This window comes from Balaenoptera physalus (assembly GCF_965194825.1).
Source record: "Balaenoptera physalus genome assembly, chromosome: 11".
NCBI classification, from domain to species: Eukaryota; Metazoa; Chordata; class Mammalia; order Artiodactyla; family Balaenopteridae; genus Balaenoptera; species Balaenoptera physalus.
This window is the reverse complement of record NC_138896.1, coordinates 72330617-72349278: the sequence shown is the minus strand read 5'-3', so window position 1 is coordinate 72349278 and position 18662 is coordinate 72330617. Positions and strand designations below refer to the sequence as shown.

Here is an 18662-nt window from a genome sequence, read left to right as displayed (position 1 = left end):
TCCAGCCTAATTCAGTGGTTCGAGACAGCACCAAGTCGGACCTGCCCGCAGTGCCGAATCCAGGTGAGGGTGGTAGGATGAAAACACCTCAGCTAAAGACAGCTCCTTGCCAGGGAGCAGGAATGAGGAAAGATCTCTGAAGCTAAGCAATGTCTTTGACCTATTTGGACCCTCATGGTTTGAGGCTGGTCGAGCCTCACTTGTGCTTTTGAGTGGCTCGGGAGGCCTGCTTGTGCCCAAAGATAGCAGGCGGATGGACTCATTGCCTGGGCCAATCTTCACCTGGATAGATTTGGTCTCCTTCCCAGCCTTTCCCCTGCAGTGCCCAGCACCTAGAGTTGGGGTTTCTTTTGAGCAGTTACCACATGGGGCTGCAGTGACATGACTTCAGTAACCACCAAGCTAGTGGCACCAGCTTGGGCCACCTACAGGGTTACAGAGGTCCTCTCACTCCAAGGGATGTGCTGTGGAAGGTTAGGCCTGAGATGGGCTTGGCTGAATGTACACCCTTGTCCTCCTTGCCCGTGACCCAGCTGTGCAGTCATACTGTATCTTGTTCTTTCATTCAGGTCGGCAAAAGAACCATTATCAATAAGCTCTTCTTTGACCTTGCCCAGGAGGAGGAGAGTGTCTTAGATGCAGAATTCTTAAAGGTACCCAGAATTTATCTCATTCTACTGAACCCCAAGCCCTCTGAGAGTTCACTTTCTGCTCCTACCCAGGGAGAGTACCTCGAGTATGGAGATGGAGTTCTGGAGGGAAGACTTGGTAGAGATTTCAAGGCAGAGGCTGAGAGAGCAGAGGACAAGTGATGATGCTACAGTCATTGGAGAAATACGCTGTTAGGGAGGAAGGGAGCCACTTGACTGTGAGCCCTCCCCTGGGGATTTCAGAGCAATTCTGACCATAGTTCAGAGTGCCTCTCCTGAAGTTCCCTCACCTCGCAAAGGGTCTACAACCATCTTTTCAGTCCTCAGCCGGGGAATATGTGTGAACCTACTGTTCACAGACCTGCCTGTGCTTCAAAACTGCCTGGGGAACTTGGTATATATCCAGGTGCCTGAGTCTTTCTCAGAGCAGGAATGGAGGGCAGAGCCCCTGGAATCAAGATATGCAGCCAGGATAGAAACCCACACTGCAGGGGAGGATGGGTGGATTCCCTCCTACACTTATACTGCTTCCCCTCCAAGTGTAAGGTTTAGCTTTCTTTGTGCACAAAGGGATTGGATTGGCAGAAACCTCTCAAGGAAGTGGGATTGGGGTTCGCAAGTGAACCTGGACTCTGAGGGTTAATTTGCTGGGCATCTGTCAGATCAGGATTCATTTGGCCCTGGTCGCAGGGTGCTGTGATGTCCTTGGAACCTCACTGCTTCAAGAACGTGGAACTTTTATGCTTAAAGCTAACATGTTCATCGTCATGGTAACTGCTCCCAGTTTTAAGCCGTGTCCTCCGTGTGATAAAGGCAACAAAGGCAGCTTCATTTCTTTCTGGTCTTCTGAGCCAGATCTAGGAGACAGGGAGGCAAAATCTTGAGTAGTTTGGAGCAAGGGCTTGGAAGGCACCCTGCTTGGGTGTGGAAGGAGCCAGAGGACTAGCGGTAGCTTTGGGCTGGCAGCCATTCTCAGGCAGCCCGTGTGTGCCCTTCTCTACCCACCGCTTCCACCCCAGATGTCCAGCCTATTTGACCAGCTCAGCCACCAACAGCTCCTGCCCCAGAGTCCTGGGTTGAGAGTTTGACAACAGGGACTTATCCACGCACTGGGGCTAGGCCTTAGTATTGGTCACATGTGATATTCTGAGTCTTTTTTTTAACTTATTTTATTTTATTTATTTTTTATTTTTGGCTGCGTTGGGTCTTTGTTGCTGCATGAGGGCTTTTCTCTAGTTGCATTCAGCGGGGGCTACTCTTCGTTGTGGTGCACGGGCTTCTCATTGCGGTGGCTTCTCTTGTTGCGGAGCACAGGCTCTAGGCGCATGGGCATCAGTAGTTGTGGCTCGCGGGCTCTAGAGCGCAGGCTCAGTAGTCGTGGCTTGCCGGTTCTAGAGCACAGGCTCAGTAGTTGTGGCGCACGGGCTTAGTTGCTCCACAGCATGTGGGATCATCCCGGACCAGGGCTCGAACCTGTGTCCCCTGCATTGACAGGCAGATTCTTAGCCACTGCGCCACCAGGGAAGCCCGATATTCTGAGTCTTGCGTTGACCTGGGAAGGGTAATCTGGAGGAGGATTTTTCTGGATTGCATCTAGCTACCACCATGGACCCTAGGCCAAGCCTTTCAGGTCTGCCGAGCCTGGTTTTCCTGCTTATGGAGTAGGCATGTCTCTTGCCCACAGGGGTGTTGAGTACATGGGACTCCTGAATGGGAGCTGGGCTCAGTTCTGCTCCAGCCTCTCAGTGGTTCTGTGGCAGTGGCTTTGGAACATATGCATGCACTTTGAGAGGCTCATTTGACCCTCACAACAGTCTGGTTAGAGCCTAGCACAGGTGAGGTTTCATCCAGGGGTGCAAAGTTGTCCTGGTTCACCTACCTGTTGGATTCTGGGGCTGGAAGACTCATGGTGCACAGAGCCAGCTTAGAGCTTGGAGAGGGGCAGACCATGAAGCAGGCAGGACCCAGGGTGGAGGGAAGCAGTGGTGGCCCAAGGTGCTTGGACATCACAATTCTGTGTCCCCAGCGAGTGCAGCTAATGCCATAGAGGGTCAAGGCCAGCACAGGCCCAAGGAAGCGATGGAAGCCTCTGCCATGAGACTGACTGCACAGGCGCAGCTCCACTTCTTTTGCCCCTGTTATGCCTCTTTTCCTGTCCTAGGGTCTTGTACCTGAGATTATTTTCATCCATTTTACCTACTTTTTAAAAAGGCACACAGAGATAAAGCAAGGTTTCTCTCTCCATTGTTGACTTAGCTTGGCCTTGAGGTGCGCAGGGTTCATGCTTCCCTGGGCCCATAGGCCTCCTTGTCCCCTCCTGGGGCTCCCCACAAGCCTTATGGGAGGCTGAGTGGAGGCCAGCTCTGATGCCTTCTTGCTGCTTATTGTGGGTATTGCCTTGCAGAATGAACTGGATAATACCAGAGCCCTGCTTTCCCAGAAAGGTGAGTTCCCAAGGGGCCCTGGGAAGCCCCTGACTTGGGTAGTGGAGGGAGAGGCCCTGGAAGGAAGGCCTCCAACCTTCCAGCAGAGCCAGGGGCTCTCCCTGCTTCATATGTCCAAGAGTCCTATCAGCTCTTGTGATTGGCAGAAAAGGAAAGGAAAGGGAGGTGACCGAAGGTGTCCACCTAGATCAGGTGAGCCTCTTCTCTTTGTCTGAGGCTGCTTGCCTAGGAGCTGGGCTGGGAGGGGGCTATCTGATAGGGCAAAGTATTTGTAGGTGAGGGTTCCACTGCCAAATTTGGCAGGAACCTGTTTGAGTTCTGGGATGATGAATTAACTAGACCCACAGGAGCACGGAGCAGTGAAATCTTTACTCAAGTAGTTCCAAGCATCAGAAAGAGGGTCTCATCCCCTGAAGGAAGAGACTCTGGCTGGGCGTCCCTGGTTTGGTGTCTGCCAGAGAGAGAAGCAGACCACCCAACTTTCTGGCCTGAGACTTGTTCCTCACCTGGCTCTGGGGTGGTATGCTGGAGCCCAAGGGCCCAGGTTCTCATACTGTGGTGTGGACGGGCCTCTCCTCTCCCTCCATCCCCCACCCTTGCTCCAGAGAAGGAAAAACGAGACAGCCAGCTCATCATTGACACTCTGCGGGACACGCTGGAAGAACGCAACGCCACTGTTGAATCCCTGCAGAAGGCCTTAGACAAGGCTGAGATGCTGTGCTCCACCCTCAAGGTGGGTCCCCAAGCCTTGTGGACACAGATTGGTGGTGAGATATAGTTTTAGTCCTGGACTCATGACTCTGGGCTTGTCTTTTGGTTCTGCCTTGGTCAATACCTTGGTTTGTGCAATTGTAAAATGGAGGCAAATCCCATCTTCCCCAGGCCTCCCATGCTGTACCCATCCAGCCCATGAGAAAAGGATCGTATTGCCTGCACTTATGGATTTTGTACTAGGTAGTTTCGAGAGGTGAGGCCTGCCCAGTGCTTCATGGAGGGGCTGCTCAGCCAAGACCTCAGTGAGGCTGGGCCGTGTTTCCAAAAGTGGTTTGTACTCCACTGACAAAGCCAGCCTGAAGAACCTTCCATTAGCACTCTAGTCCTTGGCTGGGCTGCTCTCTGGAGCCAGATCAAACAGCATCCCAGGGAGGAGCAGGGGGCCTTTGAAGTTGGCTGTGCTGAGCTGACCAGGCAGATCAAAGCCTGCAGAGCAAGTGGCTCTAGACCCAAATGAATTTTGTATCAGCCTGGGTTGGTGAGCCTCTTGCTCTCCAAGGGGCATGAGGTGATTGACTTGAATCCATAATTGATATTCTGGCCTCGTAGGAAGGAGCAGTCCTTGCTGATGCCATTTGAAAGGGAAAGGGAGCCATCCTTGTGAACAGATAGGGCCCCAGGGTGTTCATTGTTTCTGTCTCTGCTTCGTGGCTGGCCTGGATCACGTGGCCTGGCCAGTGGGAAGGAAGGAGTGAACCAGCACCTGGCTGCAGAGCAGGAGTCTTCTGGCAGTCCCAGGTCAGAGATGAAGTGGCCAGGTACTGAGGGCAGCCTGGCCAGCTGCCTCTGGCTCAGCTCTCCTACCCCAGCAACTGTCCATAGGTCTAGACGGTGGATAGTGCAGCCTGGATTTGTGCTCCAGGCTTCTTCAGCTTCCTGCACAGCAGGCCACAGGACCCTGGCAGCCCCCAGCAGGCCTATAGATCCTGGGAGTGGGCTGTGCCTATGGTAAGACATACCTCAGGAGGAAGCAAGCAGGGAGGTGAGGAAGCAGCTGGCCTAGGGCCTCTTAGCAGAAAAAGCACAAGCCAGAGTGGGGCCCAGGAGTCTTACCTCCTGGGGGTTGGAGCATATGCTTATCAGCATTTTCAAAAGCATACAGTTCTAGGGTAGTGTTCTCCCAATGACTTTAGCCTTGGCCCCTGGGAGCCTCCAAGCAACAGATATGTAGTGGTACGTTTGCTCTTCAGAAGCAGATGAAGTACTTGGAACAGCAGCAGGATGAGACCAAACAAGCACGGGAGGAGGCCCGCCGGCTCCGGAACAAGATGAAGACCATGGAGCGGTGAGCTTGGATCTGGGGCCTGCCCTGTGCCCTTGCACCTAGGGCCCTCTGGGGCACAGCTCTCAGGACTGCAGCAGGGGCTGGCTCACCTCTGTAGCTCAACTCTCCATAGGCCATGGGGGGCTCAGGCCAGCTGAGTATGGGCACAGGTCTTACTCAGCCTCCATGGGCTCCTCTACTTTCCATGGGGGCTCTTGCCACACTCCTCCCTGTCCCTGTTGCCTGTGGCCAAATGACCTGGCAGGGCTTTTGTTCCAAGAACCTCTCTCTGGGGATCCCTGACCTGAGGCTCTCTGTCAACACCCCTTCTTCCTCAGCAGCATCGCTGCAGCTGTGCTTAGCTCTGCTGTGGGGCCTTTCTTTGGGCAGACCTGCCTGCTGAAGCATCCTAGCAGCTCAGGCTGTCACCATAGCAACGGCAGCAAAGGGAAGCAGAGCTGCACTGTGTATCTACCCATCAGCCTCCAGATTTTAAATGCCATGGGCTGGGTGTTTTTCAGGATTGAGCTCCTACTCCAGAGTCAGCGGCCCGAGGTGGAGGAGATGATCCGAGACATGGGTGTGGGACAGTCAGCGGTGGAGCAGTTGGCTGTGTACTGCGTGTCCCTCAAGAAGTGTGTACTCTGGCCCCTCTATCCAAGCCCAGGAGCTAAGCCATGGCACCCCAGCCATGCCTCTCCGTCTGTTGCCCATCTCTTGTAAAGCACAGCAGGTGGAGTTAAGGGGCAGGCTCTGGAGCCATGCTGCCTCAGTTTGAACCCTCACCCCTTTCACCATGTGGCCAGGAGCCAATTTCTTAACCTCTCTGATCCTCAGCTTCCTGAATGGAGATAATAATAACTTGCCTCACAGGATTATTGAGAGAATTGAGTGTGAATTATAAGTGTTATTTCTAAAGACATTGGCACAGCTTTCTGAGCCATGAGCCCCATCATGATATCTGGAGCCTGTTTCCCATCAGCACTGTTACTGACCCTGCCTGGCTTGCATCAGAAACTCAGCTCAGATGTTCACTACAATGGGTGTGAGGTGGGAGAAAAGGGACCACTTGGCTGACAGGCATGGAGGATCCCAGATGCCTCGTGTAGGGGTCAGGTGGTGTAGGGGGTCTCGTAGTGGGGACGGGGCTTCCTGCACACCCTCTCAAATCGCCAGTGCCTGCAGGCAGGCAGGGAACAGAGACTCACCAGCTCTCCTTGCATTGGGTGCCGGACCCTCCACAGCACTACCTGGTCCCCTCTGGGCTCAGGTGTCAGAGTAGGAATGAGAAGGGCTGAGGGCTTGGACTAGGCTTTGTGTTTGGTTGGTGCTATGGCTCAGTCTGACCAGCAGGTGTCTGGTGCTGACATGTCTTTCCATGGCCCCTTTGTAGAGAGTACGAGAATCTAAAAGAGGCGCGGAAGGCCTCAGGGGAGCTAGCCGACAAACTGAAGAGGGACTTGTTTTCTTCCAGAAACAAGGTAATTCAGTGGGGAGCTGACAGTGAGGGGAGAGGTGGCTGTCCTTTTGTCATGCTCATGCGTGTCTCCTAAGCAAGGCCATGGGGCTGTTGGATGACTCACAGAGGCTGGTTTCTGATCCTTACTGGGCATTGACTCTGGCTACATGGCTTGTCCAGTTAGGGTGGCAGATCAGGCAGGTATCCCCCCAGCCTCTGCACACTTCTGTTCCCCTCTGCTCTTCTGGGTACCTCTCAGCTGGCTGGAGCACACAGGTCCCAAATGTGACAGCTTCAAGGGCCTGTTTTTTGTTCCAGGCCCAGAGTAAGAGGCCTCTTGTTTTGGGGTATTTTTTGTTTTGTTTTATTTTGTTTGTGTTTGTTTTTTGGCCACGCCACTTGGCTTGTGGGATCTCAGTTCCCCAGCCAGAGATTGAACCTGGGCCACGGCAGTGAAAGCCTGGAATCCTAACCACTAGGCCACGAGGGGAGACCCAGTAGAAGGCATCTTGGAACCTTGTTCAGTCAGCACAGCAGTTTTTATTTCTGGGCATGGTGCATCCATGGGCAAGGGTGTAGGAAGTAGCCCTTGCTCCTGGGCAGCTCCAGATGGACATTGCCGGACTAAGGTCCAGCCCCATGGAGCTAGGGTCTCCCTTCCATGTTCCCAGCTCTTCTGGGCCCCGGGCTACCACGAGCTGGTGTAGCAGCAGGTGCGGGCAGGGCACATGGCCACCCCTTGGTTCATCCTTTTCTCCTTACACTTTCTTGTAGTTGCAGACAGTCTACTCTGAACTGGACCAGGCCAAGTTGGAGCTGAGGTCGGCCCAGAAGGACTTACAGAGTGCTGACAAGGAAATCGCAGTGAGGGACATCTCTGGCCAGGCGGGAACGAGGGGTGGCTTATGTGCCCTCCAAGAACAGGGCTGGCTAGTTCTGTCTGCAAAACCTTGCACCAGTCAGTGGTGGTGGCTCTGGGATCCCTGCACCCTCCTGGGTCAGGGTGGGTCAGGACATGTGCCTTGGCCCTTGGTCTGGAGCCGGGGCCTCCTCAGCAGAGGACAGAGAGCACCTGGGTCTTCCTCACAGTCTGTCCTGTGCCTACACCCTTGAGACCACCAGAGTAGGGGCTCCACCAGAGAGGGGTTCTGAGGTCGGGTGGTCCTGGCCTCCTGAGCCTGATATTTGGGTTTCGGGCCTTGTTCTGTTCCCAGTGGGCTTGCCTTTCGTGTGTGGTGCTCAGTCCTTGGCAGTCCCTCTGGACTTGGTGCTTCAGCGTCTCTTTCACACTCTTCTCTTTCCTTCCCCAAGAGCCTGAGAAAAAAGCTAACGATGCTGCAGGAAACCCTGAACCTGCCACCAGTGGACAGTGAGACTGTCAACCGCCTGGTTTTAGAGAGGTTTGTTGACCCTCTGGGGTGGTGCAAGGGCTACAGGCTGGAGGAGCTCCCTGGTAAGGGTGTCCTCACTCCTCCTGGCTTTGTGGGAGTGGGTGGCCCATGTAGGCCTGAAGGCTGTGCGCCCCTGCCCTGGGAGATAGCCAAGATTTAGCTGAAAAGCAGCTTTGAGGTGGATTCTGGGCTCTGACAAGGAGAGGCCAAGGGAGGCCAGAAAGGACCTAGGGCTGGTCAGAGAAAGGGCAGGAGCACCAGCTCAGGGCTTCCTGTTTATGGAATGGCTCACCTAATGTATCCGTCTGCCCCAGGTTCTGAAACAACCACGAAACCACCCACGGAAATACTGTAACTCTCTTCTGGTTCCAAGAATATGCACATTAAAGCTGCCAGCAGAGGGAGCCAAGAGGCAGAGGGATGGGTATCCTCCTCCCGAGTGTTCCACAGAAGCCAGTGGGCTGAGAGGGTCCTCAGGGCAATCTCCTGCCTAGCAGCCCTCCTGATGGTCCAGATAGAAAACACAACCCAGCAGCCCAGCCACATTTTTTTTTTCCCCCGAGCCACACGGCATGCAGGATCTTAGTTCCCCAATCAGGGATTGAACCCATTCTCCCTGCATTGGTAGCGTGGATCCTTAACCACTGGACCACCAGCGTAGTCCCCAGCCACTTTTTTTTTTTGGCTGTGTTGGGTCTTCGTTGCGGTGCATGGGCTTCTCATTGCGGTGGCTTCTATTGTTGCAGAGCATGGTCTCTAGGCACGTGGGCTTCAGTAGTTATGGCGCGCAGGCTCAGTAGTTGTGGCTCACGGGCTCTAGAGCGCAGGCTCAGTAGTTGTGGCACACGGGCTTAGTTGCTCCGCGGCATGTGGGATCTTCCCGGACCAGGGCTCGAACCCGTGTCCCCTACATTGGCAGGCGGATTCTTAACCACTGTGCCACCAGGGGAGCCCCCCAGGCACTTTTATTTGAGCTACTTTTCTTTTTTTTTTAATTTAACTATTTATTTAGGCTGCACAGGGTCTTAGTTGCAGCGTGCGGGATCTTTAGTTGTGGCATGCAGTCTTCTTAGTTGCGGCATGCGGGCTGTTAGTTGCAGTGTGTGGACTTTTTAGTTGTGGCATGCCTGTGGGATCTAGTTCCCCGACCAGGGATCGAACCCGGGCCCCCTGCATTGGGAGTATGGCATCTTACCCACTAGACCATCAGGGAAGTCCCTTTGAGCCACGTTTCAACGTTGGAAAATCATTATGCTCCCTCTTCCCCACGTCCGCTCAGTTGCTAGAGCCTGCCCATCTAACTTCTGTGGTGCCTTCCTGACCCTTTTCCTTGCTCCCACCTCCGTGTGAGGCTTGTGACCCATTGCCCCATTCCTCCCCCCTGTCCTGTATAGCAGCCCCAGGGCATCATGCCACTCCCTTGCCAAGCATCTCCCAGGACCCTTGGCACTGGCCTCAGGCCCTCATGGAGCTGGCCGTGTGGGCTGCGATGGATATTCGGGCTTCAGCCAAATCACACTGCCCAATGCAGCAGAACACCCCTTGCCTTCCTGCTCCTGTGCCCTCCTGTGCTTCTGCTCTTCTCCACACTGAAGTGTCAGCTGCCCTGCGGAGCCTTCCCTAGTCTCCTCAGCAGAAATAAGCTCACTGTCCTCTGCATAGGTAGCACTTCTTATTCAGATGCTGTCAGGTGCTAGGGTCCACAGAGGTGCTCTAGAGGCTTTCTGGAGCCTGGTCTACCCCCTGTGTACACACACAGGCTGTGAGTAGACTGGGAGCCGCCTCCGAATAGACCAGGAGCCGCCTCCTAATCTGTGTCCCCACCATCAGCTTCCTCACACACACGCTCCTTCCCCCACACCATAGTACCCGGTCAGCGTCTGAGGGGGGCAGTGAATGCATGCAAGCCAGTTTCCTCTCATTCTCCTACCTTTCATTACTCAGTCTTTCTCTTTCCTTTCATACCTCAGGTCCTCCAGTGTTTCTTTTTTTTTTTTTAATTTATTTATTTTATTTATTTATTTTTGGCTGCATTGGGTCTTCGTTGCTGCACGCGGGCTTTCTCTAGTTGCGGTGAGCGGGGGCTACTCCTCGTTGTAGTGCGCTGGCTTCTTATTGCGGTGGCTTCTCTTGTTGTGGATCACAGACTCTAGGCGCACTGGCTTCAGTAGTTGTGGCGCGTGGGCTCAGTAGTTGTGGTGGACGGGCTTAGTTGCTCTGTGGCATGTGGGATCTTCCTGGACCAGGGCTCGAACCCGTGTCCCCTGCATTGGCAGGCGGATTCTTAACCACTGTGCCACCAGGGAAGCCCCTTCCAGTGTCTCTTTACAGAGCCAGGGCTGCCTGCCTGCCCCAGTTTAGGTCTGAGGGCTGTGGGAGTGTGATGGGCACATGACTCTGTGAGGTCCAGCCTGTGGCTGATTTTGACAAACTAAGCTCTGTTTCTGGTCCCTCCTACCTACTCTACCCTCAGAGCCCATCGGCCCAGCCACCTTGGAAGCCCCAGGTAACATGAAGGCTCTGTCAGGAGCTTGGCAGGTATAGTACCCACCCTCAGGGAGCTGTTAGTCTCAGTGACCATCTCATGTAGATAGACCTTTAGAACCCAACCTGGGTCAAGGCAGAAAGTAAAAATCCTTTTTTTTAGGATATCACTCAAGGATGCTGTCTGCAAGCTCCCCATCGTGCTCCCTCCACTTTCTATTCCATGGGCCTTGGTGTTTCCATGCACTTGTCATCTGTGTCTGGCATCCACAGTAAGGGGGAGCACAAGCACAGAGGCTTCCTCTAGGTGCCCAGGGACTTTCCATTCCTGCTTTTGCTTACTTTCTTTTTATTTATTTGTTTGGTTGGTTGGTTGATTGTGCCGGGTCTTAGTTGCAACAGGCAGGCCCCTTAGTTGCAGCTTGCGGGCTCCTTAGTTGTGGCACGTGGGCTCCTTAGTTGCGGCAGGTGAGCTCCATCGTTGTGGCATGCGAACTCTTAGTTGCGGCATGCATGTGGGCTCTAGTTCCCAGATCAGGGATCGAACCTGGGCCCCCTGCATTGGGAGCTTGGAGTCTTATCCACTGCGCCACCAGGGAAGTCCCAATTTCCTTCCTTTTTAAGGCTGAATCAGCAATCGCATTTTAAATTTGCACACATTCTTTCTTGCTCACTGAATGCATCCTTGGCAAAATATGCTATCCCTTGTTTTATGGTCTAGCATTTTCATTTCTGTCAGGGCCAGTGTTTGCACATCATGGCCTTTCTCTTGGACTTCCCTCTCATGCTTGGGGGTCCTTGGCTGCCTGTGGCCCTCTGAGGAGGAGTAACAGAAAGGTGTCCTGGGAACCCTTTATGGGCAGGGATTGGGGGAATGTGCAGTCATCTGGTATCATGCTGAGTCTTATCTGAACCTAGGTGCAGAGGGATTTGCTGTCAGGTCCAGTACTGGCTGCCCTAAGATCCCGTGGATGGTTTGCAGGTGACTTTAGGAAAGGCCCTTTTCATTCTTGGCCCCAGGTAGCAGGCTCACTTCCTGGTGCTCACTCCCTGATGTAGGGAGGGGTGGCACCAAGCTCGCACCTTCTATCAGTACCCCCATTTTCAGGCTTGTTTAATGCATCTGTAAATCCAGGTCTTCCCCGCTCCTCCCTTGCGTCCGTAGCCGTCTCCTGGTGGGTTCTGGCTATTGTATAAGTCTCCTATCCCCTGGCCATGCTCTCTCCCAGATTTTTGTGGAAATCTATGGGTACTGATGATGGCTGCCCATTCCATTTGTTGCAGTAGGATTATCCTTCACTCCGTCATTTTAGGGAGGCCTCAGGAGGTAGCTGTCACCCCCAACCACAGAGGAGGTGTTTGGAAGACCTCTCTCATGGACCCCAAGAGCCCCTGACCTCCAAGCTGAAAGGATTTGGGGAGGACTTTGCTTAGGGTAGGCCTGCCGGTTGCCATGAGTTCATGGAGGACACACTAACTCCCATGCCACACAGGTAATAGGTCTGCCCAGGGCCTTGGTTGAGTTTTGGAAAGAGGGGTGTCTTGCCCCAATTCCTGAGTCCTCTGGCATGAAGCCCTGTATGTTGGCCATGGGTGAGTATCCCAAAGATGATGGTATCACCCAGGAGGACCTAAAGCCAGGCCCTCAACCAGTTGGGGGGTGTATGTGGCCACTGAGCTCTAGACTCTTCCACCTTGTCAGACAGATAGAAGGTGGGAAGGAAAGAAAGACCATTGGCAAGAAGAAAAACAGGGTTCGAGCTTATAAAAGAAGAAGGATTTACCAGGAAGTGTCTGAGGGAACAAGAAATGTGTTCATATGAGCCAGATGGTGTGGGGGAGTGAGGGAGGCACTGAGAGAACCTCCTGAGTCTTGAATTTAGTGTTGGGGATGGCCAGGAGGTGTGAGTGAAAAAGACTGGCTTGGCTTGAGCCAAGGCTGGGCACATGCCATGAACACCACTGGGCAAGGTCTGAGGCAGTGGCAGCAGGATCTTCTTTGAGGCATGCGGAATCTTTCACTGTGGCGCGCGGGCTTCTCTCTAGTTGTGGCGTGCGGGTTTTCTCTCTCTAGTTGAGGCACGCTGGCTCAGTAGTCCTGAGCCACCTGGAGGGCAAAATGGCTCTCGTAGCCAGACCTTGCCTGCCTCCTGAGTGCACCTCTCCTAACCTGGACCTGGACTTGCTGAGGTCGGTAAATAGTGGCAGAGTAACAGATCTTACAGAAGATTGGCATGGGGCTTCCCTGGTGGCGCAGTGGTTAAGAATCCTCCTGCCAATGCAGGGGACACGGGTTCAAGCCCTGGTCCAGGAAGATCCCACACGCCGTGGAGCAGCTAAGCCCGTGCACCACAACTACTGAGCCTGCGCTCTAGAGCCTGCGAGCCACACTACTAAAGCTCGCGCGCCACAACTACTGAGCCTATGCTCTAGAGCCCCTGAGCCACAACTACTGAAGCCCACGCGCCTAGAGCCCGTGCTCCACAAGAGAAGCTACCGCGGTGAGAAGCCCGAGCACGGCAATGAAGAGTTGCCTCTGCTCACCACAACTAAAGAAAGCCCGCAAGCAGCAACGAAGACCCAATGCAGCCAAAAATAAAAATAAATAAATAAAATTATTAAAAAAAAAAAAAAGATTGGCATGAGTGGTCCTGACTACTGCTTTATGCTGTGGTTCCCAGAGGGGGGAAGCAAAGCAACGCATGGAGTTGGTCTGAGGTGGGTCTATGCAGCCTTTGCTTCCACCTACAGGCAAGGAAAGGGTAGAGCTTCCAGGGGTCTGGCCAGGGAAAGAGAGAGTCCAAGCTTCCCAGATTGCTTACCTACCCAAGTCAGTGCAGGTAGTTCCCTTTCCTCTGATCTGCACACCCCATCTGGCTCCTGGCCAGAGACTAATACGGCACAGCTCATCCCTCTGTCCCTGAGTAGTAAGAGTAGGGCTGTGGGCAGCTCTGAAAGGCTCCTGAGAGAAAGGGTGTTCTTGGGGCTTCCCCTGCCACTCCCCGGAGTTCTCTGATCACAGGAGCTGGGGAGCCCCACCAGGTCTGGATGGGCTAGAAAAAATCCTGTTGGCTTAAATTTTCTAATAGAATTATACCCCTCCCCCATTAAAAAAAAGTAAAAACACATTCATTGTTGAGAATTTGGAAAATATGGACTTATCCCAGAGGTAGTCACCATTGACCAGTGGTATATTCCCTTCAAGTCCTTTTTCTGTATGTGGTAGAATAGGGGATGTGTGTGCAAAAGTCATGTGATTGTACTATACATAGAGTTTTCTTTGTTTCTTTTCCCCCAATTTTATTGTAGTAAAATATACATAACATAAAATTTACCAACTTTTTTTTTTTTTTTTTTTTTTGGCTGCATCCGGTTTAGTTGCGGCAGGCAGGATCTTCTTTGCGGCATGCGGAATCTTTCACTGTGGCGCGCGGGCTTCTCTCTAGTTGTGGCGTGCGGGTTTTCTCTCTCTAGTTGAGGCACGCAGGCTCAGTAGTTGTGGCACATGGGCTTAGTTGCCCCGCAGCATGTGGGATCTTAATTCCCCGACCAGGGATCGAACCCACGTCCCCTGCATTGGAAGGCGGATTCTTTACCCCTGGACCACTGGGGAAGTCCCTTACCAACATTTTTAAGTGTACAGTTCAGTGGTATTAAAGATGTTCATAAGGTTGTGCAACCATCACCAACATCCGTCCCCCGAATTTTTGTCTTGTAAAACTTAAATTCTATACTCATTAAACAGTAACTCCCCATTTCCTCCCCCTCCCCCTCAGCCCCTGGCAACCACCATTCTCCTTTCTGTCTCTATGGTCTTGACTACTCCAAATACCTCATGAAGTAGATTCATACAGTCTTTTTGTGACTGGCTTCTTTCAGTTGGCATAATGTCCTCAGGGTTCATTCATGTTGTAGCATGTTGCAGAATTTCCTTTTTAAAGCTGAATAATATTCCCATTGTATGTATATACCACATTTTGCTCATGCATTCTTTTGTAGATGGACTCTTGGGTTGCTTCCACCTTTTGACTATTGTGGATAATGCTACTGTGAACACGGATATACAAATAGCTCTTTGAGATCCTGTTTCCAGTTCTTTTGCACATAAACCCAGAAATGGAATGGCTATATCACTTGATAATTCTAGTTTTAATTGTTTGAGGAACTGTCTTTCTGTTTTCCACAGTGATTTAATCACTTTACATTCCCACCAACAGTGCACAGGGTTCCCATTTTAGAACATCCTCACCAACAGTTGTTATTTTCTGTTTTTTTTTTTATAGTAACCATCCTAATGAGTGTGAGGGGTGTCTCATTGTAGTTTTTTTTTGTTTTTTTTTTTTGTTTTTTACACTTTATTTATTTATTTATTTATTTTTGGCTGTGTTGGGTCTTCGTTTCTGTGTGTGGGTTTTCTCTAGTTGTGGCGAGTGGGGGCCACTCTTCATCGCGGTGCGCGGGCCTCTCTCTATCGCGGCCTCTCTTGTTGCGGAGCACAGGCTCCAAACGCGCAGGCTCAGTACTTGTGGCTCACGGGCCTAGTTGCTCCGCGGCATGTGGGATCCTCCCAGACCAGGGCTCGAACCCGTGTCCCCTGCATTGGCAGGCAGACTCTCAACCACTGCGCCACCAGGGAAGCCCTCATTGTAGTTTTGATTTGCATTTCCCTTACGATTAGTGGTATTGGGGGTCTTTTCATGTCTTCATTGGCCACTTGTTTGGGGGGGGGTGGTTTCTTTTGGCCATGCTGCGGCTTGTGGGGATCTCAGTTCCCAGACCAGGGATTAAACCCGGGCCACAGCAGTGAAAGCCCAGAATCCTAAACATTAGGCCATCAGGGAACTCCCCTTTATTGGCCATTTATAAATAATCATCTTAGGAGAAATGTCTGTTCAAGTCCTTTGCCCATTTTCGATTGGGTTATTTGCTTTTTTGTTGTTGGGTTTTAGAAGTTCTCTATATATTCTGGATTTTAATCCGTTAACAGATATATGATTTGCAAATATTTTCTCCCATTCTGTGGATTGCCCTTTTACTCTATTGATAGTATCTTTTGATGAGCAAAATTTAAAATTTTTGTGAAGTCTAATTTTTCTGGTTTTTCTTTTGTTGACTATAGAATTTTGTATTGCTTTTTAAATTTAACATATGAGCACTTTCACATGTTATTAAGTTTACTCTCTAGAAACACTACTTTAATGTGTATATCATATTCAAGCTATGAAAGAAAGTACCAGCCCCCTAGGGGAGTCATTTTGACAGTTTCTAATATTGTGCCATTTGTCATAATAAGTAGCACTGGAAGGGACATCCCTCTACTTCAGTCTGTGGTCACCTCTCTGACAGGATCCTTGCACTGCATTCTGAGAAATGAGGCTACGTGAACAAAAGGCCTTTTAATTGTACATTTGGGTTTTGTGTGGATTTTTGCTTGCTTCCTTCCATGTCTTCCAGACTTCCACTGTGTGAAGGACTAAGCCAAGTGGTTTTTTCTGTAGAGATCTGGGCTTCCTTGCAGGATGGCTCTAAACCAGGTGTGGGCTCCAGGCCCCTGGAGCTGAGCCATCTCTGATGCTTGAGGGGCTGTTGTCCTTCTGGGCTGCCACTGTGGTCTTGATTAACCAGGCCATCTCTGCCTATAGCCCAGCTCCTGTGGAGATGCTGAACCTGAAGCTTCGCCAGCCAGCCTTTGGCGATGATATTGACCTCAATGTCACCTTTAATGTGGATACTCCCCCAGCCCAGCCCTCCAGCGCCCAGCATGGCCATGCCAAGAGGCTCTTCCCAGAGAAGGCACAGTAAGTGGTAGTCCCTGGCCCTTCCACAGCCTGGAGGGAGGATGGCTAAGAGATCTCTGCAGGTCCTGCCCTAATAGCTGTGAGTGGCTGACAGGGCAGTGAGGGTCACCTGGGCTTGGCCATGGCCATGGCTTTGGTTCCAGCTACCTTTCTGCCCTCTCCTGAGTACTCAATCTGTACAAAGCCCTTCTCTTGCTTGTCTCATTAATCTTCACAATCACCCTTCAGGCAAAGTTGGGGATGTGAATTAGAGAGAACACGGGGGTCCCAGTAGGGGCAGGTCTGGGCTGATGCTGTTGGGAGGCAGGGTGCTCCCAGTACCTTGAATGGGCTCGCTGGAGTCTTAAGTCAGGGACTCTGAACTTCCTCTTCCATTGTGTGCCCCACAGGCTCATGCTTGAGGCAGGACCATATCAGACCATGGAGCCCAGAGCCCTACCACTTAAGGAGGTAGCCCACAGGGGCAGACATGAAAAGCTGTGAGGAGCTGCAGTGGGATGGGTGGGACCTGCACTAGTGGTGCAGTGGGACTGGGAGTGGGGAGGCTGTCTCCTTGGCCAGGCAGGCCACTATAGTTCATCATGGAGACAAGAGCTACTCCTGTACATCCACGTAGGTGTACGCTGCTCAGGTAAGGGAGTCAGGGGCTGAGCAAGTTTTTTCTCAGTCAAAGACTTTGGACATGAGAGAAAGAAATTGAGATCTTAGGCAGTGGAGGTAGAGGAGGCCCAGGGAGAGGACAAAAGGGAAAGCCAGCTGGATTATCCACCCCTCCCCAGCCTCAGGGGCAGAGGCACCAGTGCTGTATAGGGCCAGGCCTGGTAGCAGTGAGAAACACACCTAGAGCATGTGGGCTGCAGTCAGGGGGCCTATCAGTGCCTGCTCGATACTCTGGCTTCCTCTCGTTGCCTCTTTAGCTATAAAGGTTGAAAGTGGGCACCTGGGGCCTGTAGGCTACCATACCTTTTAGAGACATTTCTACCATCTTCCGTGCCTGTGACGGGGGTGAGGGAGCCCAGCCTCCCCAGAACCAGACTTGCAAGTGGAGCAAGAGGAGATTCTTCCCATGGTCATCATGTGGCATCACCACAGGCTATGGGGGCAGGAACAGAGGGGTTCAGTATCTACAGGCCCTGATCCTGCCCCTGTCCTTATGGCTTTGAGAATCCACAGGGTCAGCCTTAGGTCACCATTCTCCCACCCTTCTGGGAAGATATGAGAAGAGGGTATCCAGCTGCTAGGGTTCCCAGGAGTTGGATGGAAACACTGTGTCCAGCTTTGGAACTAGGAGTGGCAGACCAGGGCCTGGGGCCATGATCTATTCTGCCCCAGACCCTGCCTGCACAGATTTATCTAGGGAGATGGCCTAACCCTGTGTTCTGAGAGTACTTTACAGGCTCTCTAACTTACTGAGGGTCCTCTGGAGGTGGTGGCCCCTCTCTGGGCAGATGGGGCTAGGCCTGAGCTCATTTTCAGGGCATAAGTGGCCTTCCTTCTGTGGGTAGTGAATTTGTTGGGCTCTCCAGCCCCACATACAGCCCAGGATGCGGTGAGGTGACTGAGAGCCCATCATTCCAATGGTGAGCATTCCAATGGAATTGGTTTGTCCCTGAGTGGAAGCCACAAGATTGGAATATGGCCCAACCTCCCCTGCCTCCACCACTCTGGTGGCTGTGGCTCTCCAGCTGTTCACAGACCTGCTCTTGGGGTGGGGATTACTGAGGTGCCTTGCCCAGCATGCAGCCATGCCACGCAGTGGTTCCCCAAGGGGAATGTGCTGAGCCTGGTTCACCTGCCCCCCCCTTTTTTAAATATATTTATTTGTTTGTTTGTTTGTTTATTTATGGCTGCGTTGCGTCTTTGCTGCACGGGGGTCTTTCTCTAGTTGTGGCGAGTGGGGGCTAGTCTTCCTTGCAGTGTGCGGGCTTCTCCTTGCAGTGGCTTCTCTTGTGGAGCACGGGCTCTAGGCGTGTGAGCTTCAGTAGCTGTGGCATGTGGGCTCAGTAGTTGTGGCTCGTGGGCTGTAGAGCACAGGCTCAGTAGTTGTGGCGCACGGGCTTAGCTGCTCTGTGGCATGTGGGATCTTCCAGACCAGGGCTCAAACCTGTGTCCCCTGCACTGGGAGGCGGATTCTTTTTCTGTTTGTTTTTTTAATAAATTTATTTATTTTATTTATTTATTTTTGGCTGCATTGGGTCTTCGTTGTTGCCTGCAGGCTTTCTCTAATTGCGGCGAGTGGGGGCTGCTCTTCGTTGCGGTGCGCAGGCTTCTCCTTGCGGTGGCTTCTCTCGTTGCAGAGCACGGGCTCTAGGCATGTGGGCCTCAGTAGTTGTGGCTCACGGGCTCTATAGCACAGGCTCAGTAGTTGTGGCGCACGGGCTTAGTTCCTCCGCGGCAT

The 18662-nt window shown here is 52.4% G+C and overlaps 1 protein-coding gene across 2 annotated transcripts in view; it reads left to right on the top strand.

Moving 5' to 3' along the window:
- The window catches only part of TRAIP (TRAF interacting protein), a 28584-nt gene that overhangs the window by 6532 nt on the left and 3390 nt on the right, over positions 1-18662 (top strand). Inside the window, exons 2-11 of one of the 2 annotated variants that reach the window (XM_082413661.1) lie at positions 6-63; positions 570-653; positions 3055-3094; positions 3700-3827; positions 5059-5153; positions 5654-5767; positions 6526-6613; positions 7366-7455; positions 7903-7991; positions 16109-16264. In XM_082413661.1, coding sequence (XP_082269787.1) covers positions 6-63; positions 570-653; positions 3055-3094; positions 3700-3827; positions 5059-5153; positions 5654-5767; positions 6526-6613; positions 7366-7455; positions 7903-7991; positions 16109-16264 — 942 coding nt within the window. The remainder of the gene's footprint in view (positions 1-5; positions 64-569; positions 654-3054; positions 3095-3699; positions 3828-5058; positions 5154-5653; positions 5768-6525; positions 6614-7365; positions 7456-7902; positions 7992-16108; positions 16265-18662) is intronic. The other variant, XM_082413662.1, reaches the window with a different exon arrangement.